Source organism: Curcuma longa, chromosome 5, assembly GCF_044706935.1.
Source record: "Curcuma longa cultivar G26 ecotype Majalengka, Jawa Barat chromosome 5, ITB_CL_G26_1.1, whole genome shotgun sequence".
NCBI lineage: Eukaryota > Viridiplantae > Streptophyta > Magnoliopsida > Zingiberales > Zingiberaceae > Curcuma > Curcuma longa.
The window spans coordinates 6,283,096-6,302,893 of NC_133865.1; the positions used below are offsets into that span (position 1 = coordinate 6,283,096).

Consider the following 19,798-nt stretch of genomic DNA (forward strand, 5'->3'; position numbering starts at 1 on the left):
GTAAGTACCTAAGTGACAATCTAGATGTCCTAGCACGACACTATTACCTCGAGGACTAATTGCTGTCCATATTTAAAAAAATGATAAATCCCAATCAGTCTCATGGACTTAATTCTTGGGGGTGGCCGGCTCCGTCCCACGGAAGTTTCCCATCGACCACCAGGGTAAATCGGGAAGTATATACGGCGGCCAATGTTAGATCCTTTGATTGCGTTTCCCATTTGAAGAAAAATTCTTACAAATACACCATAACTAGAAATTAAATCGTAAATCTCTAGATCACAACTCAAATGTTTTACCGTTACACCATTGTCCTAGGACAATTGCTGTCCATATTAAAATGGACAAGAAGTCGTTTGAAAGCAAGAGATAACAAAAGGTTATAGTAACCGAACGTACGCCTCTGGTTTACCAGTTGGAGACAGCCAATTGGATGTCATTAGTGGACCCCACGCCACATGTCCAGTTGTCGTGGTCGTTTCCCTGCTTTCGGGATCCTCTCCAAGTGTCAGCGTCGCAAAGTTCTCGCGGTCCTTTCCCTGCTTTCGGGATCCTCTCCAAGTGTCAGCGTGACTTTTGCGACGATCCGTCGTTCATTTGGGGGAATGGAAGGAACTGCGAATGCAGACCCCTTGAATCTGGACGGCGGCGATGGGTTGTTCGTTTTGATTTGAAACGAAGATTGGAGGGATCATGATCGGTTTTTACTTATTTTGTACTTCTCGATTGGTTCGTTCTGAAGAATAAATAATCAATTTTTTCGGACGAGGAAAGGGACGACGGCGAGAAGCTCTTCCTTGCACGGACGAAGTGGGAGAAGGGATGGGAATCGAGGTGGGGACGGCGAAAGAGAGAGGGAGCGCCGGGGCGAGGTTCGGCTGCCTGACGAGGCGGAAGCAGGTGGACTCTAATCGCGAAAGGGCCGGCGGAGGTCAACAGCTCGCCAAAGCGTTGTCGGTTCCGCAGCTTGTGGTCATAGGTATGAAGTTTATTCCTTTTGTCCTCTCCTGTGCCTTTTCATCGCTTTGTGCTTCTAGTCCAAGGCAGTATTGCGTTTGGATTTCGTCGATTTCCCGTCCTCGTGAGTAGTACGTTAATCTGTTTCCCTTTTTCCTGAAAATTAATAGTTTTGATGACTTTACTCGTTTGGTTATTGATTTCGTTGTAAGGGAAGGAAAATGGATATCTTTGCTGCAGTCGCTGAATTTGTCGACTGATGCAATTTCCCTTCATTTAGAATGTAATTGTCATTGTTTCGTTTCCTTTTATGCAGGGTACACACAATTGGATGTACTTTTTTGTTTTTAGCGTGAATTTTGTTCTATATGTTATGCACGTGGGAAAGAGTTTTACACTGCTCTTTTTCTCAACTTCCAAGCTAATTTTGCATCTTAAATATCTAGAAGTTTGCTTAGTTTTCTTGATTGTAAAGTTAATTTGACATATTACCTGGTTTTGTTCATGGTTCCCTGCTGATTATACTTTTGATCAACTTGGTACGCTACCCATGAAATTAGTTTGAAGCTCATAGAAACAATAGAAGATTGTAGATAGATATGAGGAATGGATGGTAGGAAAGGGTTATATTTGTTGCTTTAATAAGTGTATTGAAGCCTGAGGATAATAGTCTGTGTTCATGTTGTGTGCTTCCTCGTCATCTTTCTTATCTCCACTGTCAATTTGAGTTTTTTAAAAAGATAATCCTGCTTTTAACGCTAATCGTACTTCAACCTATTGTTATACTTCTTACATTTTTGTTCACTACTCCAAGAAAGATTCTTGGATGTTGATGCTATATTTGAAATATTCTTCCTATTTTACACAGGTGTTGGTTCGACAATAGGTGCCGGAGTCTATGTTCTCATTGGTACTGTTGCCAGAGAGAATGCAGGACCAGCTCTCACCATCTCCTTTCTCATAGCTGGGATAGCAGCTGCTCTTTCAGCTTTCTGCTACGCAGAGCTTTCAAGCCGCTGTCCTTCTGCAGGAAGTGCCTACCATTATTCGTATATTTGTGTTGGAGAAGGGTAATTATTTGGTTTTTTCAATAACAAATGAAATTTGTGATATTTTCAAATGACAAACCATTGCAAGATATTTTAATTAAACTAGTTCTGCTATTACTTGAACGTTAAAATTGTGGGAATGTGCTAATATGAAAAAAAAAATTATACTAGATTATGATTGTAGAATGATGCTTATTAATCATTCTGTTGGATATAAGCTAGTTGCTATTCTATGTTTGCTATCTTTCTTGTCAGTGTTGCTTGGATTATTGGCTGGGCTTTAATTCTTGAATATACAATTGGCGGGTCAGCCGTTGCACGTGGCATATCGCCAAACTTGGTTAGTGAGTTTCCATCACCTCAGCCTTTTTTTTTTCTAAGTTGATTACTTATTATACCAACAGATGCTAAGATAATTATATCCCTCTAAATCATTCTTGACTTTGTACTTGCCAATTATTTTGTGCTCATATCTGGGAATTTTTTTGTTGCACTTTATTACTCATTCATTTTGATGCAAAGATGTTTATTCTTTGACAACCAACAAGCGCTCACATAGCTAAGTACTGTTCAGGGGTGCCTTTGGCCATATTCTGTGGATCCAATTTTAGAAGTCCAATTGTTTGTTACATAACTGGTGCTTTATTTCCCCACAATTTGATTAGTCATTGTAGATCCAGTAAGTCCTCCTTGAATCACTAAATCGTGGTTCTTTTAACATCTCCAGTAAGTCTTGATGATGTTGTAGATCATTGTTACTTTCATCAAACCATATTAGTCCCAACTTTTGGTTCCAACCACATATATCTAATTAATTACTCCATTGTAATCTATGTGGGATTGTATTGCTAGCAGTATTCAATTTCCTTATTTTAATTACATTAATGTAGAGTTTTCCTTGATTTTGTTCTACCACTTACATCTTCCATTATGATTGTGCACCTTTTTTGGACATTATTGAATATACTACATGTTAGTTTAATCTATTGTCTCTCATTTTATCATCTACTTATACGTTAATTGTTCTTGGATAGTCACAGGATTGTTTTGGTCTATTCTAGTAATTTCACAGGTCCATCTTACCATTCTCATCATCAGTATATCAACTTTTTATACATGCTATTTTCGAGCTTCACAACATGAGTATGACCGATCATGCCACAGTTATAAAATTTTCTTTTAACCTTAGCAGGTGCATAGCCATCACACAATACTTCAACAGTTCCCTCCATTTCAACTATCCACTCTTTATTCTACTAATGAATCTTCATCAACATATCCTACTGAATATCTCCTTGTTGAACAATAGATTCTATATATCTAGAATAACAATAATTTTAGGCCCTATAGCTCTAACAATAAGTTTAGATTCTAACACCTTAATTACTCTCTATCTGTTCTTATTCTTAAAAGTTAGAAATCTATATTTGACATATTTATATTTGAATGTTTGTCTTTGACCACAAGTGCCCCCTCACCACATTGGATGATCAACAATTTTCAGTTCACGGTGAGAGTGACAAGGGTTAAACATTTTCTAATAGTGTCATTATACACATTAGATCCCCAATGTTTGATGGAAAATATATTAGATCTAGCTCTTTTAACACTAGATCAAGTAATTGTTGGTTAACTAGAGTTAATTTTACTTAACGAGGAAGTTTATCTTGAATATGATTGGTAGGCTCAGCTATATAACAACAACAACAACAATCAAGTCTTATCCCACTAGATGGGGTCGATTATATGGATCATTTTACACCATTGGACTTTATCCTCTATTATATTATCATTTATATTTAAATAAATTTTATCTGTTTTATTATTGTTAACCAAGTCATTTTTTATCTTCCTCTTCCTCGTTTGATGTGCACATATATCATAGTTTCATATCGCCTAACCAGAACATTTATTGATCGTCTAAGTATATGTCCGTAATATTTTAAATGTGTCTCCTGGAGTTTTTCCTCAATATAGATGTAACCCCGACTTTCTCTCTAATATTTTTATTTCTTATGTCATGTCCATCCTTGTATATTCACACATCCACCTTAACATTCTCATCTCTGCAACTTTCATCTTCTGCTCATGTGTTCGAATTATAACCCAACATTCAACTTTATATAACATAGCAGGTCTAACCGTCATTTTGTAAAACTTTCCTTTAAATTTTAGAGGTACTTTACAATCACAAAGAACACTTGATACTCTCCTCCATTTCAACCATCCCGCTTATATTCTATGTAAGACATCTCTCTCAATCCCTCCATCCTTTTACAAAAATGATCATAAATACTTAAAACTCTCAGTTACAGACAACTCATCATCTCCTATCTTAATAATTATCTTCATTACGTCTAATATTACTAAACTTAAATTTCATATATTCTGTCTTTACTCTACTAAGCTCTAAAATCTTTCACTTCTAGAATTTTCGTTAAGATTCGAGTTTAACATTTACTCCTTCATGTGTCTCATCTACCAAAATAATATCATCTGCAAACAACATGCACCGTGGTACTGTATCTTGGATGTGTCCAGTGAGTTCGTCCATGATTAATATAAAAAGATAGAGACTTAGAGTTGATCCTTGATGTAACCCTATCTTTATGGGAAACATTTCGGTTAATCCGTCTAAAATCTTCACTCTTGTCATTACATTCTCATACACATTCCTTAATTAGTTCAATATATGTTATGCTAACACCTCTCTTTTCTAGAATTCTCCATATAATTTTCCTTGAGACTTTATCATAAGCTTTTTCTAGGTTGACGAATATCATATGTAAGTCTTGCTTTCTGTTCTCGATACTTTTCAATTAGTTGTCTAAGAAGATATATAGCTTTTATTGTCGACCTTCCAAGTATAAATCTAAATTGATTTTTGATCATCATGGTCTCCTTCCTTAGTCTTTTTTCTATTACTCTTTCCTCAAAGTTTCATAGTATGACTTATTAATTTAATACCCCTATAATTTGCATAATTTTGTATATCTCCTTTATTCTTATATAAGGGAACTAGAGTACTTATCCTCCATTGATCAGATATTTTTTTAATTTTCAATATCAAGTTGAATAACTTTGTAAGTCATTCAATATCTTATTTCCCTAAGCACTTCCATACCTCTATCGGAATATCATCTGGTCCAACTGTTTTTTCATTTTGCATCCCATTTAAAACTTGTTTTACTTTCTAAAATTTAAATTCTATGATAAAAATTTAAATTTCTATACTCATTTAACCTACTTAAATTACCTAAGTTAAGTTGATCACCTAAATCTTCATTAAAAAGTTGATGAAAATACCTCTTCCATCGCTCTTTTATTTTCTCATCATTTACTAGTACCCTATTGCATTCATCTTTAATACATCTTATTTAGATAAGATCTTGTCTTCCTCTCTCTCTCTTTAACTATTTTATAAATGTCTTTTTCCCCTTCTTTTGTATCAATTTTTGATATAAACATTCAAAAATTTCATTCTTAGCTTCATTCACTGCTTTCTTGGCATCTTTCTTGACTACTGTATATTTTTTAAAATTTTTCTCATTCTTACAAGTATATAATACCTTATAGGTTGTTTATTTTTCCTTCATTTTCTCCTGCACTTTCTCATTCCACCATCAAAATTCTTTATTTGGTGGTACACATTCCTTTGACTCACCGAGTACACTCTTACTATTATTTTCAACTTTAATATCATCTTATCTCATGTCATATTCGAGTCGCCATATATTTCTCCTAATACTTGTACTCCTGCCCTCTCCTTAAATATATTTTGTTTCTCATCCTTTAACTTCCACCACTTAATTCTAGGAGTCATGTATATTTTTCTTCTATTGATACTATACTTGAGACATATATCCAACACTACTATATGTTGGGTAGTTAAGTTTTCTCTAAGGATGACCTTGCAATCTTTATAAATTTTTCTATCTTTCTTCCTAACCATAAGAAAGTCAATTTGAGATTTATTATTCCCACTTTTGAATGTGACTAAGTGTTCTTCTCTTTTTTTAAAAAATATATTAGCTAGTATAAGGTCATATGCTATTGCAAAATCTAATATAATTTTTCCTTATTCATTTCTTATTAAGGTCAAACTCATAATCCCATGCATTCTATCATATTCCTCATTTTCACTCCTACATGCCCATTTAGATCTCCTCCTATTAAAATCATTTTGGTTAGCGGAATATTTGTAATACCTTATCTAGGTTGTCCCAAAATCTAAATTTGGTATGCTTATTTAATCTTACTTGAGGTGCATAAATGCTAATTACATTAATAATTTCTTTTGTCACCACGATTTTGAGAGCTATAATCCTATCCTTTTTTAACTACTCTTACTACTTCATCCTTTACGAACTATCGACAACAATATATACTTCATATCTTGTTTTACTCCTTCTTGTGTACTATAACTTAAAATTCAAATTCTCTATTATCTTTGCTTTCTCTCCTACCTATTTTGTCTCTTGTACGCATAAAATATTCAATTCTTCTCCATTGTTTTACCAATGAGTGTTCCTAGATTCTATATTCCAAATCTTAGACAATTAATTTTCCTATAATATTTGTTACCCAATTTATGGTGTGAGAACTCTTGCATATTTAATACTATACCTAAGTTCTCATGGAGATGTAGTAGTCCTTGCATAGAGTTATAGTCAGACTTTGCAACGTGTTCCTTTCGGGGAACATCTTAGCATTTGGACAATAGTTTCATGGATCCATCTTTTAAATTTACTTGAAAGTCCACGCTGACAGACAACCTAACACACAACCCTTGCCCTTTTTCATCTAAGCTTGGGATCGACATTGACGAGTTTGGTAAGCTCATCCATACCCATGTAAAAAAAACTTGACCTCAATGAAAAATTAATATTTTAGGAATTCTTTTTTTTTTACACTCCAAAAAACTCTATCACTAGTATACATTGTGATATTTATCCCTTCTCACACAGATATAATTATAGGTTTCCCCCCCTAATCCGGCACCACAATTGTCTTGGAACTTTATTGTAAGCTTTCTAAGTGAGTAAAAATCATATGCAAATTGTTCTTCATCTATATTCTCCTGTTAGTGTCTTATTAGATAAATAGCATCTAAGTTTTATAACCTTAACTTAAAGTTGATCTTTTGTTTATGAAATCAAATTGATTCTTGGAATCAGCAGTTCATCATCGATATGGAAAATTGTTAGCAGGAGTTTCTTTCTGTGTTTTCACTGATGTTTTCTGAATGCATTCTTTTAACAAATATAAACAATGCTGTAATATGTTGACAACTGATGCTCTTGGAGAAATGACAATAATGTGGGAAAAAATTATCTTGACTGTTGGTTCTCTTTAATGAATTTATTTCAGGCATTAGTTTTTGGAGGAAAAGATAGTCTACCTTCATTTTTGGCACGTATTCAGATTCCAGGCACTGATATTGTGGTTGATCCCTGTGCTGCTATTCTAGTGCTGCTTGTGACTGCATTATTATGCATAGGGATAAAAGAGGTATGCCACTAAGAGCAAGGCTTTTTGATGCTAATCTCATGCGGGTTGCTTGCTAGGTTCGTAACTTTTGATGTTTTTATCTTGCAGAGCACATTTGTACAAGGAATTATCACTACTCTAAATGTTTGTGTCCTGTTATTTGTCATCATTGCTGGTGGATATCTTGGCTTCAAGACTGGATGGGTTGGGTATACTGTAGCTGGCGGGTAATTTACAACAGAACATTCCATTCAAGGATTTCTATTGATCCTTTAAGTTTTTAATTGTGTATTCTGATGTTTCAGTTATTTCCCTTATGGCATAAATGGAGTACTTTCTGGTTCAGCAACAGTTTTCTTTGCATATATAGGATTTGATTCTGTTGCCAGCACTGCTGAGGAGGTAAGGTTTATTTATTTTACTTTTAGTGATCCTAATCCACCTGATTAAATTGTGTTGATTGTGATTATATGGATTATGAAAAATGATGTGTAATTGTTATTCTCTTTTTTCCTCATTAGCACATTTTCTTGTTTAAGAAAAATCCCTTGTTGCAGGTTAAAAATCCTCAAAGAGATTTACCTTTTGGTATAGCAGCTTCTTTGTCTGTATGCTGTTCACTGTATATGATGGTCTCTGTAGTTGTTGTTGGCTTGGTTCCATATTTTACTATGGACCCTGACACTCCAATATCATCTGCATTTGCAAGGACTGATGTTCACTGGGCAGTGTAAGTTGCTCGCCTGTTCATCTACCTTATTTCTGAAATATCCTCCTGAGTTCCTATGATTTCTTCATAACCAGGTACATAATAACATCAGGTGCTTGTCTTGCGCTTTGCTCAACTTTGATGGGTTCCATTCTTCCCACAGGTGCAAAATAAGTGGAACCCTGATATCTTTTTTGTTTTCTTTAGCAATTTCCTAATGTTACTTATTTAGTATTGTAGGCTGATTCAAAGCATAACTGATTGACACAACATCTATGTAATCAGTTGCTCCAAGCATGTATAATCGAGTGTTTTAGCCAACACAAATACTAGATACAACTGAAAACAGAAATAATTAAGCATTTTTTTTTGTCCTTCATAAGCAGGTCTTTTTGACAACAGGAGAACAATTTGCCTTGAGTTGCTCATACATTGCATTTTCTTAAATTGCACTAGTTGGAAATCTTATTGCCACTCATCCTTTAACTAGCTATAATAGTGGTGTTCAACACAAACTGAGACACTATCATATGTTTTCTTAGAAGTTAGAACAGCTTATCTGGCAGTGACCACATTGTTGACAATTTTAGTTGATGTCTGAGAAGAGACAGCACTGAGCCAGACTAGTTTCAGTGTTACTTCGGCTATTGTTGCTCTCATACTATTTGACATACTGAATGCATTTGTTTGAAAATTTTAACCACACTAGTCATGGTAATGCAATGTACAAATATTCTGAATTTCTTTTCTCAGCCTAGAATACTGATGGCAATGGCTAGAGATGGATTGTTGCCATCATTTTTCTCTGATGTTAATGAGCGCACACAAGTTCCAGTGAAGAGCACAATTGTAACTGGGATTTTTGCAGCATCCCTAGCATTCTTTATGGACGTTTCGGAACTAGCTGGAATGGTAAATAACTTGAGGAGCTACTGTGTTTGTGCATACTTTTTCACCTTTGATTGATTCTGAGAAAAAAATGTGAAAGAAACTGCAGTATTCTCAGTAATAACCACCTTGCATTTGGTTTACTCTGTAATGCATAGGTCAGTGTTGGCACACTTCTTGCATTCACCGTAGTTGCAGTTTCAATCTTGATACTGAGATATGTTCCACCAAGTGAGGTTCCGCTGCCATCATTTCTCCAGCAATCAATTGATTCAGTTTCATTTCACCATAATTTACAAAATAATGGGGAAGAGGCAGATTCTTCTGGAATTATCTGCAGTAACCAAGACCAAGATGATGGCATATCTCAAGAAATTTCTAAGGAATCATCTGATTATCCTCTGATTGCAAAGGAAAGTAACAAAGGTAATAATGACTTAAATCAATGAAATCCCTGAGCTGTGCATTTCTTTATTTGTCACTAATTGTAGATTTACTATTTAGTTATGCATAAGCTCAATTGCACATACTTATAGCCTCATGATTACATACCTTTTTGTTTGTCAATATGTCAGTTTGTTTAGAGTTAATAGTCATATGAATGTTAGTATGTAAAGGTTTAGTTTTGTACAATAGTTCATTCTCATAAATCACACATTAGCGGGAACTTTGTGCATTGGACTATCCTTAAGAAAGCTATATGCAAAATAACTAATTCTACATTAATTTCAATTATTAAATTCTTCATTGTTCTGTTTGCATGTTACATTTTTTTATAATTATTTAATGTAAGATTTATACTGATTTAAATGCATCTTAAAAATATAAATTTTTTGATAAATTATATTAAACAATTATTAATAATGTCAAATATTTAACAAAACATTCTTCAGGTTATTAGTGTATATTTATTGAGGAAAGATGCTCTTTATGTCATTCACTAAAAATATGGCTATTAAACTATTATTCACAATAATTAATGATTCATTCAATGACATCTGAATTATCTAATTTTTTTTACATAGTAATTGGGTTATGAATAATTAAGTCACTGAGTTTTTAATGAACTGCTAATTTATAAATAAAGAACAGAATTAAATAAGTATCGTATTCTACAATTCTTCAATAGAAATATTTAATTGAAAAATGTGGTATGTATATAACTAGTATTTAAAAACTTGCTATAAATTATAATTTTATAATATAATGAATGGTTGAGTTGATTACACATCAAAATTGTATAAAATATCTAATTTTGTTAAACTATGATTTATAATAATTTCATTTATTATTGACAGAAGGTTATTGAGATGTTAAAATATCAAATCATTAACAGGTTCTGAATTTTAACCTTACTATTAATCTAATTATATTTATTATTGTTAAAATGCTAATTTATATTCAAAATACAAACAATAAATGATAATTACTAAGGAATAGGTATAAGATTATTTTATTATGTTTTAAAAATTTTACATTTAAAATATGGTATTTATAAATATTAACTGATATCATTATAATAACTGTATTAGTGACACCAGATATTAAAGTATAGTTCCTCACTACTTCTTGTCTTCTCAGTTTCAGGTGAGATCTCACCCAATTCTAACTATGAACCCCAATTTCTGTTGATTTTGCCAGACAACTGCTGATTTATACTTACTTTTTCCAAGTTTTCCCAACATCTCAAGAAAACAATCAGATTGGATTCAACCGAGATTGGCTGATTTGTCAAACCATCATCAAACGCCTACAAATGTATTTTGGATAATAACCTGGATACCTATCATAAATATTAGAGCTAATAGTTGTGTGTTTGTATAGTTGTAGTTCTTCATGGAAGACTCAGCAAGTTGTTATATGTGAGTCCTTTGTATAGGCATAATGGTTTATGTCTCTCAACTCAGTTGCTATTCTGCAGAGAATTTGAACGAACAAACACGGCGGCAGAAAGCAGGTTGGAGCATCGCATTCGTTTGCATTGGAGTGCTTATCCTCACTACATCAGCTTCGTATTCATTCTTTCCCAAGTAAGTTATTTGTATACTGTCATATATCCTGGTCGACTTCATGCATCTCTTGGTGGTACTGGTGAAAATCATGTGTGACCATTGGGTTCTTTAATTCTTTGGGATGAGCTATTTACAACTTGTTAACAATCATGAAATGACTATATTTGAAACCCACTCATGAAGAAACACATTGGAAGTGATAATGAGCTTTGTGATCTCTGAAGTCTTATTCATTATTTAAAATCAAAAAGCTATTTTGCAAGACAGTAACTATCCAGGAAGCAGTAATCTTTGTATGTTTCTATGACTATGATTTCAAGTTATTCTGAGATTTTTTTACATTTTTCCTGTCGAAGACTACGTGGTACATGCGCCTCCAGCATCCATTTTCTTCTCTTTTCTTTGTCAAATACTCTGTATATTCATTTATGCACAAACCATATTTTTATCTGCAAATACATTAACTTTTGTTTGTTTAAGAATTTGATATATGTTTTTAGCAATTTTAGTTAAAACAATAATCCTCATTTCCTTGATTTATTGGAAGAAATATTCCAGTTTATAGACAGCAGAAGATAAAATGGAGCATATACTGATGCTAGACTCAGTGTATTTCAGTCCTATCCAATGTAGCAATCACAATTCCCGCCTAGAAATTTAAATTTTTTATATCTTATAGTTACTTCTTCCTAGATTCTGAGCTTTACCTATTGCTTTATTTCATTTACACCTGAACCGACATATTTTCAGTCAATCGAACAGCTTTTCCATCATTATGTTCATCCTCTAGCAGCTCCTAATGCCCTTCCAATCGCATCTTTATAGTTTCCTACAGTACACGACATGCTTGGTTGGGGGCTTACTTCTTCTAGGTGGTTTGTTTGTGCTTTCTTGGATAGATCAAGATGATGCTCGCCACAGCTTTGGGCACAGCGGAGGTACTCTATGATCATGTTCTTTGCATTCTGATAAGTTACAGTATAATGCTAACAATGGATGTTGGACTTCTGCAGGTTTTATTTGCCCGTTTGTTCCATTTCTTCCCGTTTGTTGCATCGTCATTAACGCGTATCTGCTGGTAAACCTCGGGTAAGCTGGGAATCTCTTATGTTCCATACCTGCATCTCTATTGCTTCACAGGAATGCTTTAGGTACAAAACCATTCAGAATTAGTAGTGTTGTAGACTAGGTAAGGAAATGCTCAATGCCATAGAAATAGTTTAGAATAAAAACTTGATTCAAGATGGCTAATCACCAACAACAGCTTGACATGATCAAACTCTCAAATCATATTTTGATTGTCTTTTGATGCTAGTGTTGGCACATGGTTCCGCGTATCTCTCTGGCTGTTGCTGGGGGTTATCGTGTACGTGCTCTACGGGCGAACCCACAGTTCTTTGTCCGACGTAGTATATGTGCCCGCGGCACATGCAGATGAAGTATTCAAAAACTCAGGGTATGTGGCATAGAACCCATCACAACCATTTGCCATGTCTTATTGTTTATACCATGTACAATCATGATTTCGATCTTGCATAGTTGTGTGAAAGAAGAATTGTAACATACATAACTGCTACTACCTCCTAAAGGGTGTAAATAGTTTGTTCAAAAATTGATTTTATGGGTGTAAATATTATTGCTTTATACATCAATATGTAAATGATGCACTACAACTTGAAAGATTAGAATGAAGACTTGTATGTTCATCCTCCCTATCTTGTCTTTGTCTCCTTACTCATCTAACCTCCTAGAACCCACTGAAAGCCACAAACCCTTGTGTGATGATAAGACTTTTTATGTGTAACTAGGCAGTGGATCTTCATTCCTTGGATTTTCAGATGTCAACATAACAACAAAAGTTAAGACAATGCAGTAGTGATCTGCCAATAAGATTTTGGTTTTTTTTTTCCTAATTGCTGAATAAATAGGGCATTTATATCCTTACATTGTAAGTATATAGCATTTACAAAGTATCACACTGGTACCTTGCTTGAAGAATCAGATGCTAAAATTTCACCAATAGTCTCCACATGAGCAGCTTCCTTTATCAAAATGATGAAACCGATAGGGATCGCGTAATACGATTGCTCGGCATGCAAGACTTGAAACAAATTTCATCCAATTATGGCAGTCGCCACACACACGAAGATTCTTCATCACTAGGAGGGGTATTTCTGGAGACAAACTCATTAAACCAAAAGCAACAGCCAGCTTCTCGCTGTGGGTGTGTGCTGTGGGGTCTTTCTGATCTTGCTCTGAATCATGTAGTAAATAATACTTATCTTGCATGTAGCCTATTTCAGCAGCCCTGTTGTTCAAGTCTTCCAAGAATTTATAGATTGTATCTGCTTGTTCATGCAACTTATCTCCAACAAAGAATGCATGAACCTTATTCTTTACTTCGATCCAACTACGTCCAGGCTCTTTTTTAACACCTTTATCTTTCATTAACTGCCTCACCTCATCCCTGCAATCCCATTTCCTTGCCACTGCGTATATGTTTGACAGGAGAACATAGCTGGCTGAATCATCTGGCTCTAACTCCAGAAGATGCTTAGCTGCAACTTCTCCAATTTCCAAGTTCTTGTGAACTGTACAAGCACTAAGTAAGGTTCTCCATACCATAGCATCTGGGGCAATTGGCATCTCCTCAATGAACTCTTTCGCACGGACAAGTTGTCCACTGCGTCCCAAAATATCCACAATACAAGCATAATGATCTGGCCTTGGAAGGAGGCAATGCTCTTCCTTCATTGACCTGAAGTAGTCGAGCCCTTGATCTACTAAACCTATATGACTACAAGCAGCTAAAATGGCTATGTAAGTAACATGATTTGGTCTAAGTTTTTCTTGCTTCATTTGCTCAAAAAGCTTTAGTGCCTCATGGCCATGCCCATGTTGGGAATAGCCTGTAATCATTGCATTCCATGAAATCTCATTCCTCTCATGCATTATAAAGAACTCAGTTTTTGCATCTTCAATCAAACCGCATTTAGCATAAAGCGAAATCAATGCATTACCAGCCTCTATTTCACAGTCATAACCAGTTTTTATAATCCTCGCATGGATCTGCTTACCTTGTTTGATCTCAGCCATGTTGGCAGAAGCACTCAGTGCAGACCCAAAAGTAAACATGTTTGCCCTAACACCAAACTTGTCCATTTTCTCGAACACCTTTAGAGCCTCCTCCCAGCTTCCACTCTGTGCAAATCCTGATATCAATCCATTCCAGGAAATCTCATCTTTAATCTTAACACTGTCAAACACAGAATAGGCTTCCTTTGCCCTACCACATCGGGCATACAAGTTGATGAGTGAATTTCCAATTGAAATATCTGTTGCATAACCACTGAGACAAGCCTGTGCATGAATCTGCAATCCCTGTTTGATGGCTCTGATTCCAGCACATGCACTAATAGCACTAGCTAATCCAATGTTATCTGCTTTTATGCCATGCAATTGCATTTCCACAAATGTTTGAAGAGCTTCTAGGCAAAAGTCATGCTGTGCATAGCCAGCAATCATGGCAGTCCAAGAGACAACATCTTTCTCATTGAGTCTTTCAAGAATATTCCTAGCCATCTCAAAGTGTCGACATTTGGAATACATATCTATGAGTACACTACTGACATAAACATTAAGCTCAAACCCTGTCTTTATGGTCAACGTATGAATTTGTTCTCCAAGTTCAAGATCACCAACATAAGTGCAAGTTCTTAGTATGCTGGGATATGTATATTGATTGGGTCGCATGCCCTCACTTTGCATCTGGTAGAACATATCAAAAGATTTTCTTAAATCACCCATCTGACCATAAGCAACGAGCATTACATTCCACAAGACAACATTCCCTCTATCAGTTGAATTGAAGAACTCACAGGCAGTTTCTATGTCAACACATTTAACATAGAGATCGAGAATCGAACCCTCAATTATATATTCTGAAGACAATCCAGCTTTCAGCACATAAGAATGGAGCTGCTTTCCTCTCTGAACATCTCCAATAGAGCTGCAAGCAGTTAGAAGAGCAGCAATTGTGATACAGTCAGGTCTGAATCCCGCCCGTTGCATTAGTTCAAACATACAAAATGAAGTTTCACTCTTCCCATTTTGTGCATATCCAGAAATTAGTGTGTTGTACGTGACTTTATCGCGACATTGCATCTCATCAAATATCTGTTCTGCCAATACCAGACTTCCGCGCCGTGAATACAATGTAACAAGAGCATTGCCCACAACAGTTTCAGAGGAGAACCCTAGCTTAACCACTTGGGCATGGATCAACTCCCCATGCTGAAACAGATCAGTCTTTGTGCAAGCACTGAGGACACTGGAGAGAACATAAGGGGTAAGAACAATTCCATAAAGGTGCATCTCCCTAAAAAGATGAAGAGCTTCTCCTCCTAACCCATTTTGTGAAAGACAAGACACCATGGCCACCCATGAAATGCTATCCTTCAACATCAAGTCCTCAAATACAGCCCTTGCGGAATCTACATAGCCACTTTTCGAATACAGATCAATCAAAGGATTGCCAACACTAGAATCACGAACAAAACCATACCTTATTGTCTTGGCATGAATTTGCTGCGCAAGGAACCAATAATTATGATTTCCACAACATGCTCGCAAGGCGCTAGCAATGACGACGGGATGAGGATCACCACAGTTTCTCATTATTCCCATAAACCAGCTTAAAACTTTGTTGTGCTCTTTTCTCTGAAGTAGCTCCATAATCTTGTGGTTAGATGAAGTTCTGTGAGGCATATCATCAAGCGAATTGATTGTGCCTTTACCGAATGCCAAATGTGAATCAACCTGACAATTTTGCGGAGTGCCAACAAAGTGGCATAGCTTCTTCGAACCAACATTAGGTATACAATCGAGCAGAGAAGCATGTGAACTACGACCAACACGAACACCAACATCCACTTCATTAAGAACGGTAAAGGCGTCTCTTTTTGACATTGTCTCAGTTGTATGACCTTCCACTTCTCCTTCAGTTGATTCATCCTGAGCGTGGCAAGCTGCATAGCGGCTGCTGACTTTTCTGACAAAAAGAAGAGACTTTGCAACGAGAAAACAGTCAGGACTAGAAATACAGACATATGAAAGCTATAACTCGCCAAAAGAGGGATCGGAATGGAGTGTCACCTTAAAGATGCTATTTTTGGAGAAGGCAAAGATCGAGGAGGAGGATGATATGGGGCGTAGTGAAAATGGCACCCCCAGCATAAGCCTCGATGAGGTTTGAAATGCATGAGTCTCTACCTGGAGATAGCCCGAGCCAGTGAAGTTTGCTATTGCTGAAACTAGGCATACATGGAATGGGAAGTAGCAGGGGAATTCGCTTCTTTTCCAATTCCTAGCCGGCCGGACGGACGACGAAGGGCGGCGGCGAAAGGATGGAAGGCGGAGGATGCGGAGGTGGGAGAGCGGAGAAGAAGAAAGAACATAACGAAATGAGAAAACGGGCCACATATAGTTTAGGGTTTAGGTCTCAAATTTTATTTATAAAAAATATATAGAATTTTTTAAAATTAGAAAATACTTTACCAAATTTATTATAAAATCAATTTAACAATATATAAATATTATAACAATCAATTAATGAGTATTACAATCTATTAATTGACTATTACAAAAATAATAATAAATTCTATTAATTGACTATTATAATTTGAAAGAAAATTCTTGTAAATATGTCGTAGCTGAAGCCACGATTGCGTTCTCTGCATTTTTTTTTGCAATCATTAATTGATAATTAATACCCCCGTAAACATTATTAATTCATATTATAGGACTGTCAATCTGTCATAACATATATTATTATAGTAATTACTATCTAATTGGTATAATAATATTATAGTAATTATTAATTAATTGTTAAAATATTATAATATTATTATGATATTTATTAAATGATTATTATAATAAATTTATAATGATTTTAATTTTTTTAAAAGAGATTTTGATTGAGGTTAAATAATTTTATTTATGTTGATAAAAAAATAATATAAAATTATTATATATTTTAATTAATTAATTTTAACATATTATAACAGTCCCTCTAAAAGTAAAATTCACAATTCAATGACTGACCTTATAAATATATATAAAAAAATAAATAAAAAATTACAGTTAACTCATTAAGAAAAAGGCATAACAATCCCTTGTTGCAACAACATGACAGAGCATTTTTTTGATTAAAAAAAGATAATAAAAATAGTTTTTTTTCCATTTTTAAAAATAAATAAATCATACAAAAATAGTTTTAGTATTCTCCATTTAATTGGAAAATAAAGCTGATTGTTTCGATAAATAAACGCGTTCATTCTTATACGCGTTTTCTCTCACGTTATATTTTCTCTCCTTAATACTTTTTAATTACTTAGGAAGAAGCCTCACCTAACTTTAGAATTTGTAGACCCTACGGTGGCCCCCACTGGGGTAGACGACGAATTGGGTGAGAATAACAATTTGTACTTCGCTGTCATTATCCGCATTGTACCCTAGTTTTCATCTAAAGCAACAGGTGGTTCTCTACTTATCAACCCGTTTTGTACCCTCTTTTTTATTGGACAAACATGTGGGATCTGCTTACTATAAGTCGATTAATTCGGTCGGGTTAATTGAACAGGTTTCCTTACAATAAAGGGGCCAGTTCATCACCGACCTCTCCCACCATAAGACGTCTCTTCCTCTTCCCCCAAATTCCGATCTTCCGCGCCTCTTTCGATCGATCGATTCGAGGTCTTTGCCATCTTCATCGCGCAATTTTCTGGTTCGCGATCTCGATGATGAAAATTGGATCTTGTTTTTTTCTTCTTTTTCTGGCTTTCTTTGTCGTGATCTTGACGGCAATTTTGCCGGTTTGTTTGTGGATTGGCAGGTCTAAGAGCCATGTCGAAGAGTTCCTTCAAGTTGGAGCATCCCCTCGGTTCGTACCTTACTTTCCATTCAATAAATGCGTCTGATTTATTTAGGATTTGGATAGATAGAACGAGGATGGGAATCCGACACCAGGATTCATTCGATTGGATCTGGTTCAGAAACTAACTTTAGTAAGATTGCGAATGAGATGAATTCATATAGTCTTTGTTGTTGATACAGCAGTAAATTTGAGTTTTAAAGGTTTCCAAACTCGATTTGGATTGTTCTATGCTCATATCTGAGACAAATGTTTGGTCTTTCTAGATAAAGACTCACCGGTGTGTAACATTCTTTTCAATTACAAGGTGTTGCTTTAGGATGAAACTAGGTAGGAAGAAGGCGATATGCATTACAATCATCTTTTACTAGTTACTAAATTTCATTTCGAAGATGATCTACATAAAATTTTACATTTTGATGGTTTATATTGTCATGATTTGTTGCAGCCCATTGTTCTTTTGATTATCCTTTTTTGATTTGGTTTATGAACACAAGGATATCCACTATAATTCAGCATAATGCTTTAAATTTGATCGAGGGTCTCAAGTTTGCTCATATGTTCACATCTGCAGAAAGGAGGCAAGCAGAGGCTGATCGTATCAGGGAGAAATACCCTGATAGAATTCCTGTGAGTAATCCATGTTAATTTTTTAAACTAGCAGTAATTTCCACTAATTGTTTGTATGCTTCAGGTGATTGTGGAGAAAGCTGAGAGAAGTGACATACCAGACATTGACAAAAAGAAGTTAGTTATTTCTAACACATTCTTCCTAGGATCTTGATCGCAAATACAAACTTTTGCCTATTTGCTTGCTTTATTATTTTAGAGCAGATGTGTTTTTTAAAGGTTTTGCTACATGATTTGAACTACATTATGGAACACTTTCTTACTTTCAATCACATATGTAATCATCTTTTCTATCATATCTCGATATGGAAGGTCCACACCTTTGAGTCCTTACTAGCACCGAAATGAATCATTTGCTTCCATTGAGCAAAATGTTCCATTTCTTTTTACTATGTGAGGCTAATAAATGAATATCTACATTGAAATTATGACATCTTGTTGATTCTTTTTTCTACTTTTATTCCTATGGCAATGTCTGCATTTCGTATCTATATGTTGCAAGCAAAAAAACAATGCTAGATTGATTACCAAACGTGATAAAAAGACCACATGTGTTACCTCTTGTTATTACTAGTTAGTAGAGTATGCCACCGTGGTTGCTTTGCTGTATCTTGTAATACAAATTGGTAAATAACTCTCAGGTATCTGGTTCCCGCTGATCTCACAGTCGGGCAGTTTGTTTACGTGGTACGCAAGAGGATCAAGCTCAGCGCCGAGAAGGCAATATTCATCTTTGTGAAGAATTCCCTGCCACCTACAGGTAAGAATACTGTGAAGAAAAGGCAATGAAGTTAGTCGTTCAGAGATGTAAACATTGATGAAAGATTCTTGTTGCAGCTGCTATGATGTCTGCAATCTACGAGGAGAACAAAGATGAGGATGGTTTCCTTTACATGACTTACAGTGGGGAGAACACATTTGGTTCTCTGTGAGCACAACATGGTCTATTCTGTAAATAAGATCTGAAAACGTGTACATTGATCATATCTATCTATGATACAGTTATCCATGTTCAATTGGGTTCGTAACGAATTTGGTTTTATGATATTTATCATTCATTGTTATCAGATTCATGTTTTGATAATGAATGTATTAAAGTGCTGCATGAGATCAATTGTAGATATATGTGCCT

At 35.2% G+C, this 19,798-nt stretch overlaps 3 protein-coding genes across 5 annotated transcripts; 2 read left to right on the plus strand and 1 right to left on the minus strand.

Moving 5' to 3' along the window:
* The first annotated feature begins 793 nt into the window (after positions 1-793).
* On the plus strand, positions 794-12,757 carry LOC141829241 (cationic amino acid transporter 2, vacuolar-like). The gene is made up of 14 exons (XM_074716667.1): positions 794-979; positions 1,826-2,027; positions 2,262-2,346; positions 7,377-7,517; positions 7,605-7,723; positions 7,802-7,898; positions 8,054-8,226; positions 8,301-8,362; positions 8,954-9,117; positions 9,252-9,519; positions 11,015-11,123; positions 11,931-12,043; positions 12,119-12,194; positions 12,421-12,757. The coding sequence occupies exons 1-14, from the start codon at positions 823-825 to the stop codon at positions 12,572-12,574; spliced, it is 1,920 nt and encodes a 639-aa protein (XP_074572768.1). The 5' UTR covers positions 794-822; the 3' UTR covers positions 12,575-12,757.
* LOC141829240 (pentatricopeptide repeat-containing protein At4g13650-like) lies at positions 12,736-16,476 on the minus strand. 3 transcript variants are annotated; one of them, XM_074716664.1, is made up of 3 exons: positions 16,260-16,476; positions 13,091-16,172; positions 12,736-12,930 (listed from the first exon to the last, which is right to left on the minus strand). In XM_074716664.1, exons 1-2 carry the CDS (start codon positions 16,338-16,340, stop codon positions 13,119-13,121), a joined length of 3,135 nt encoding a protein of 1,044 aa, XP_074572765.1. In that variant the 5' UTR covers positions 16,341-16,476; the 3' UTR covers positions 12,736-12,930; positions 13,091-13,118. The 3 variants fall into 3 exon arrangements, with proteins under 3 accessions (XP_074572765.1, XP_074572767.1, XP_074572764.1); XM_074716666.1 differs by having other exon boundaries at positions 12,736-16,155; XM_074716663.1 differs by having other exon boundaries at positions 12,736-16,172.
* Positions 16,477-17,751: 1,275 nt separating this feature from the next.
* Positions 17,752-19,771, plus strand: LOC141829064 (autophagy-related protein 8C). Its single transcript, XM_074716486.1, has 6 exons — positions 17,752-17,889; positions 17,998-18,045; positions 18,611-18,666; positions 18,731-18,783; positions 19,308-19,426; positions 19,504-19,771. The coding sequence occupies exons 2-6, from the start codon at positions 18,009-18,011 to the stop codon at positions 19,596-19,598; spliced, it is 360 nt and encodes a 119-aa protein (XP_074572587.1). The 5' UTR covers positions 17,752-17,889; positions 17,998-18,008; the 3' UTR covers positions 19,599-19,771.
* Positions 19,772-19,798: the final 27 nt, after the last annotated feature.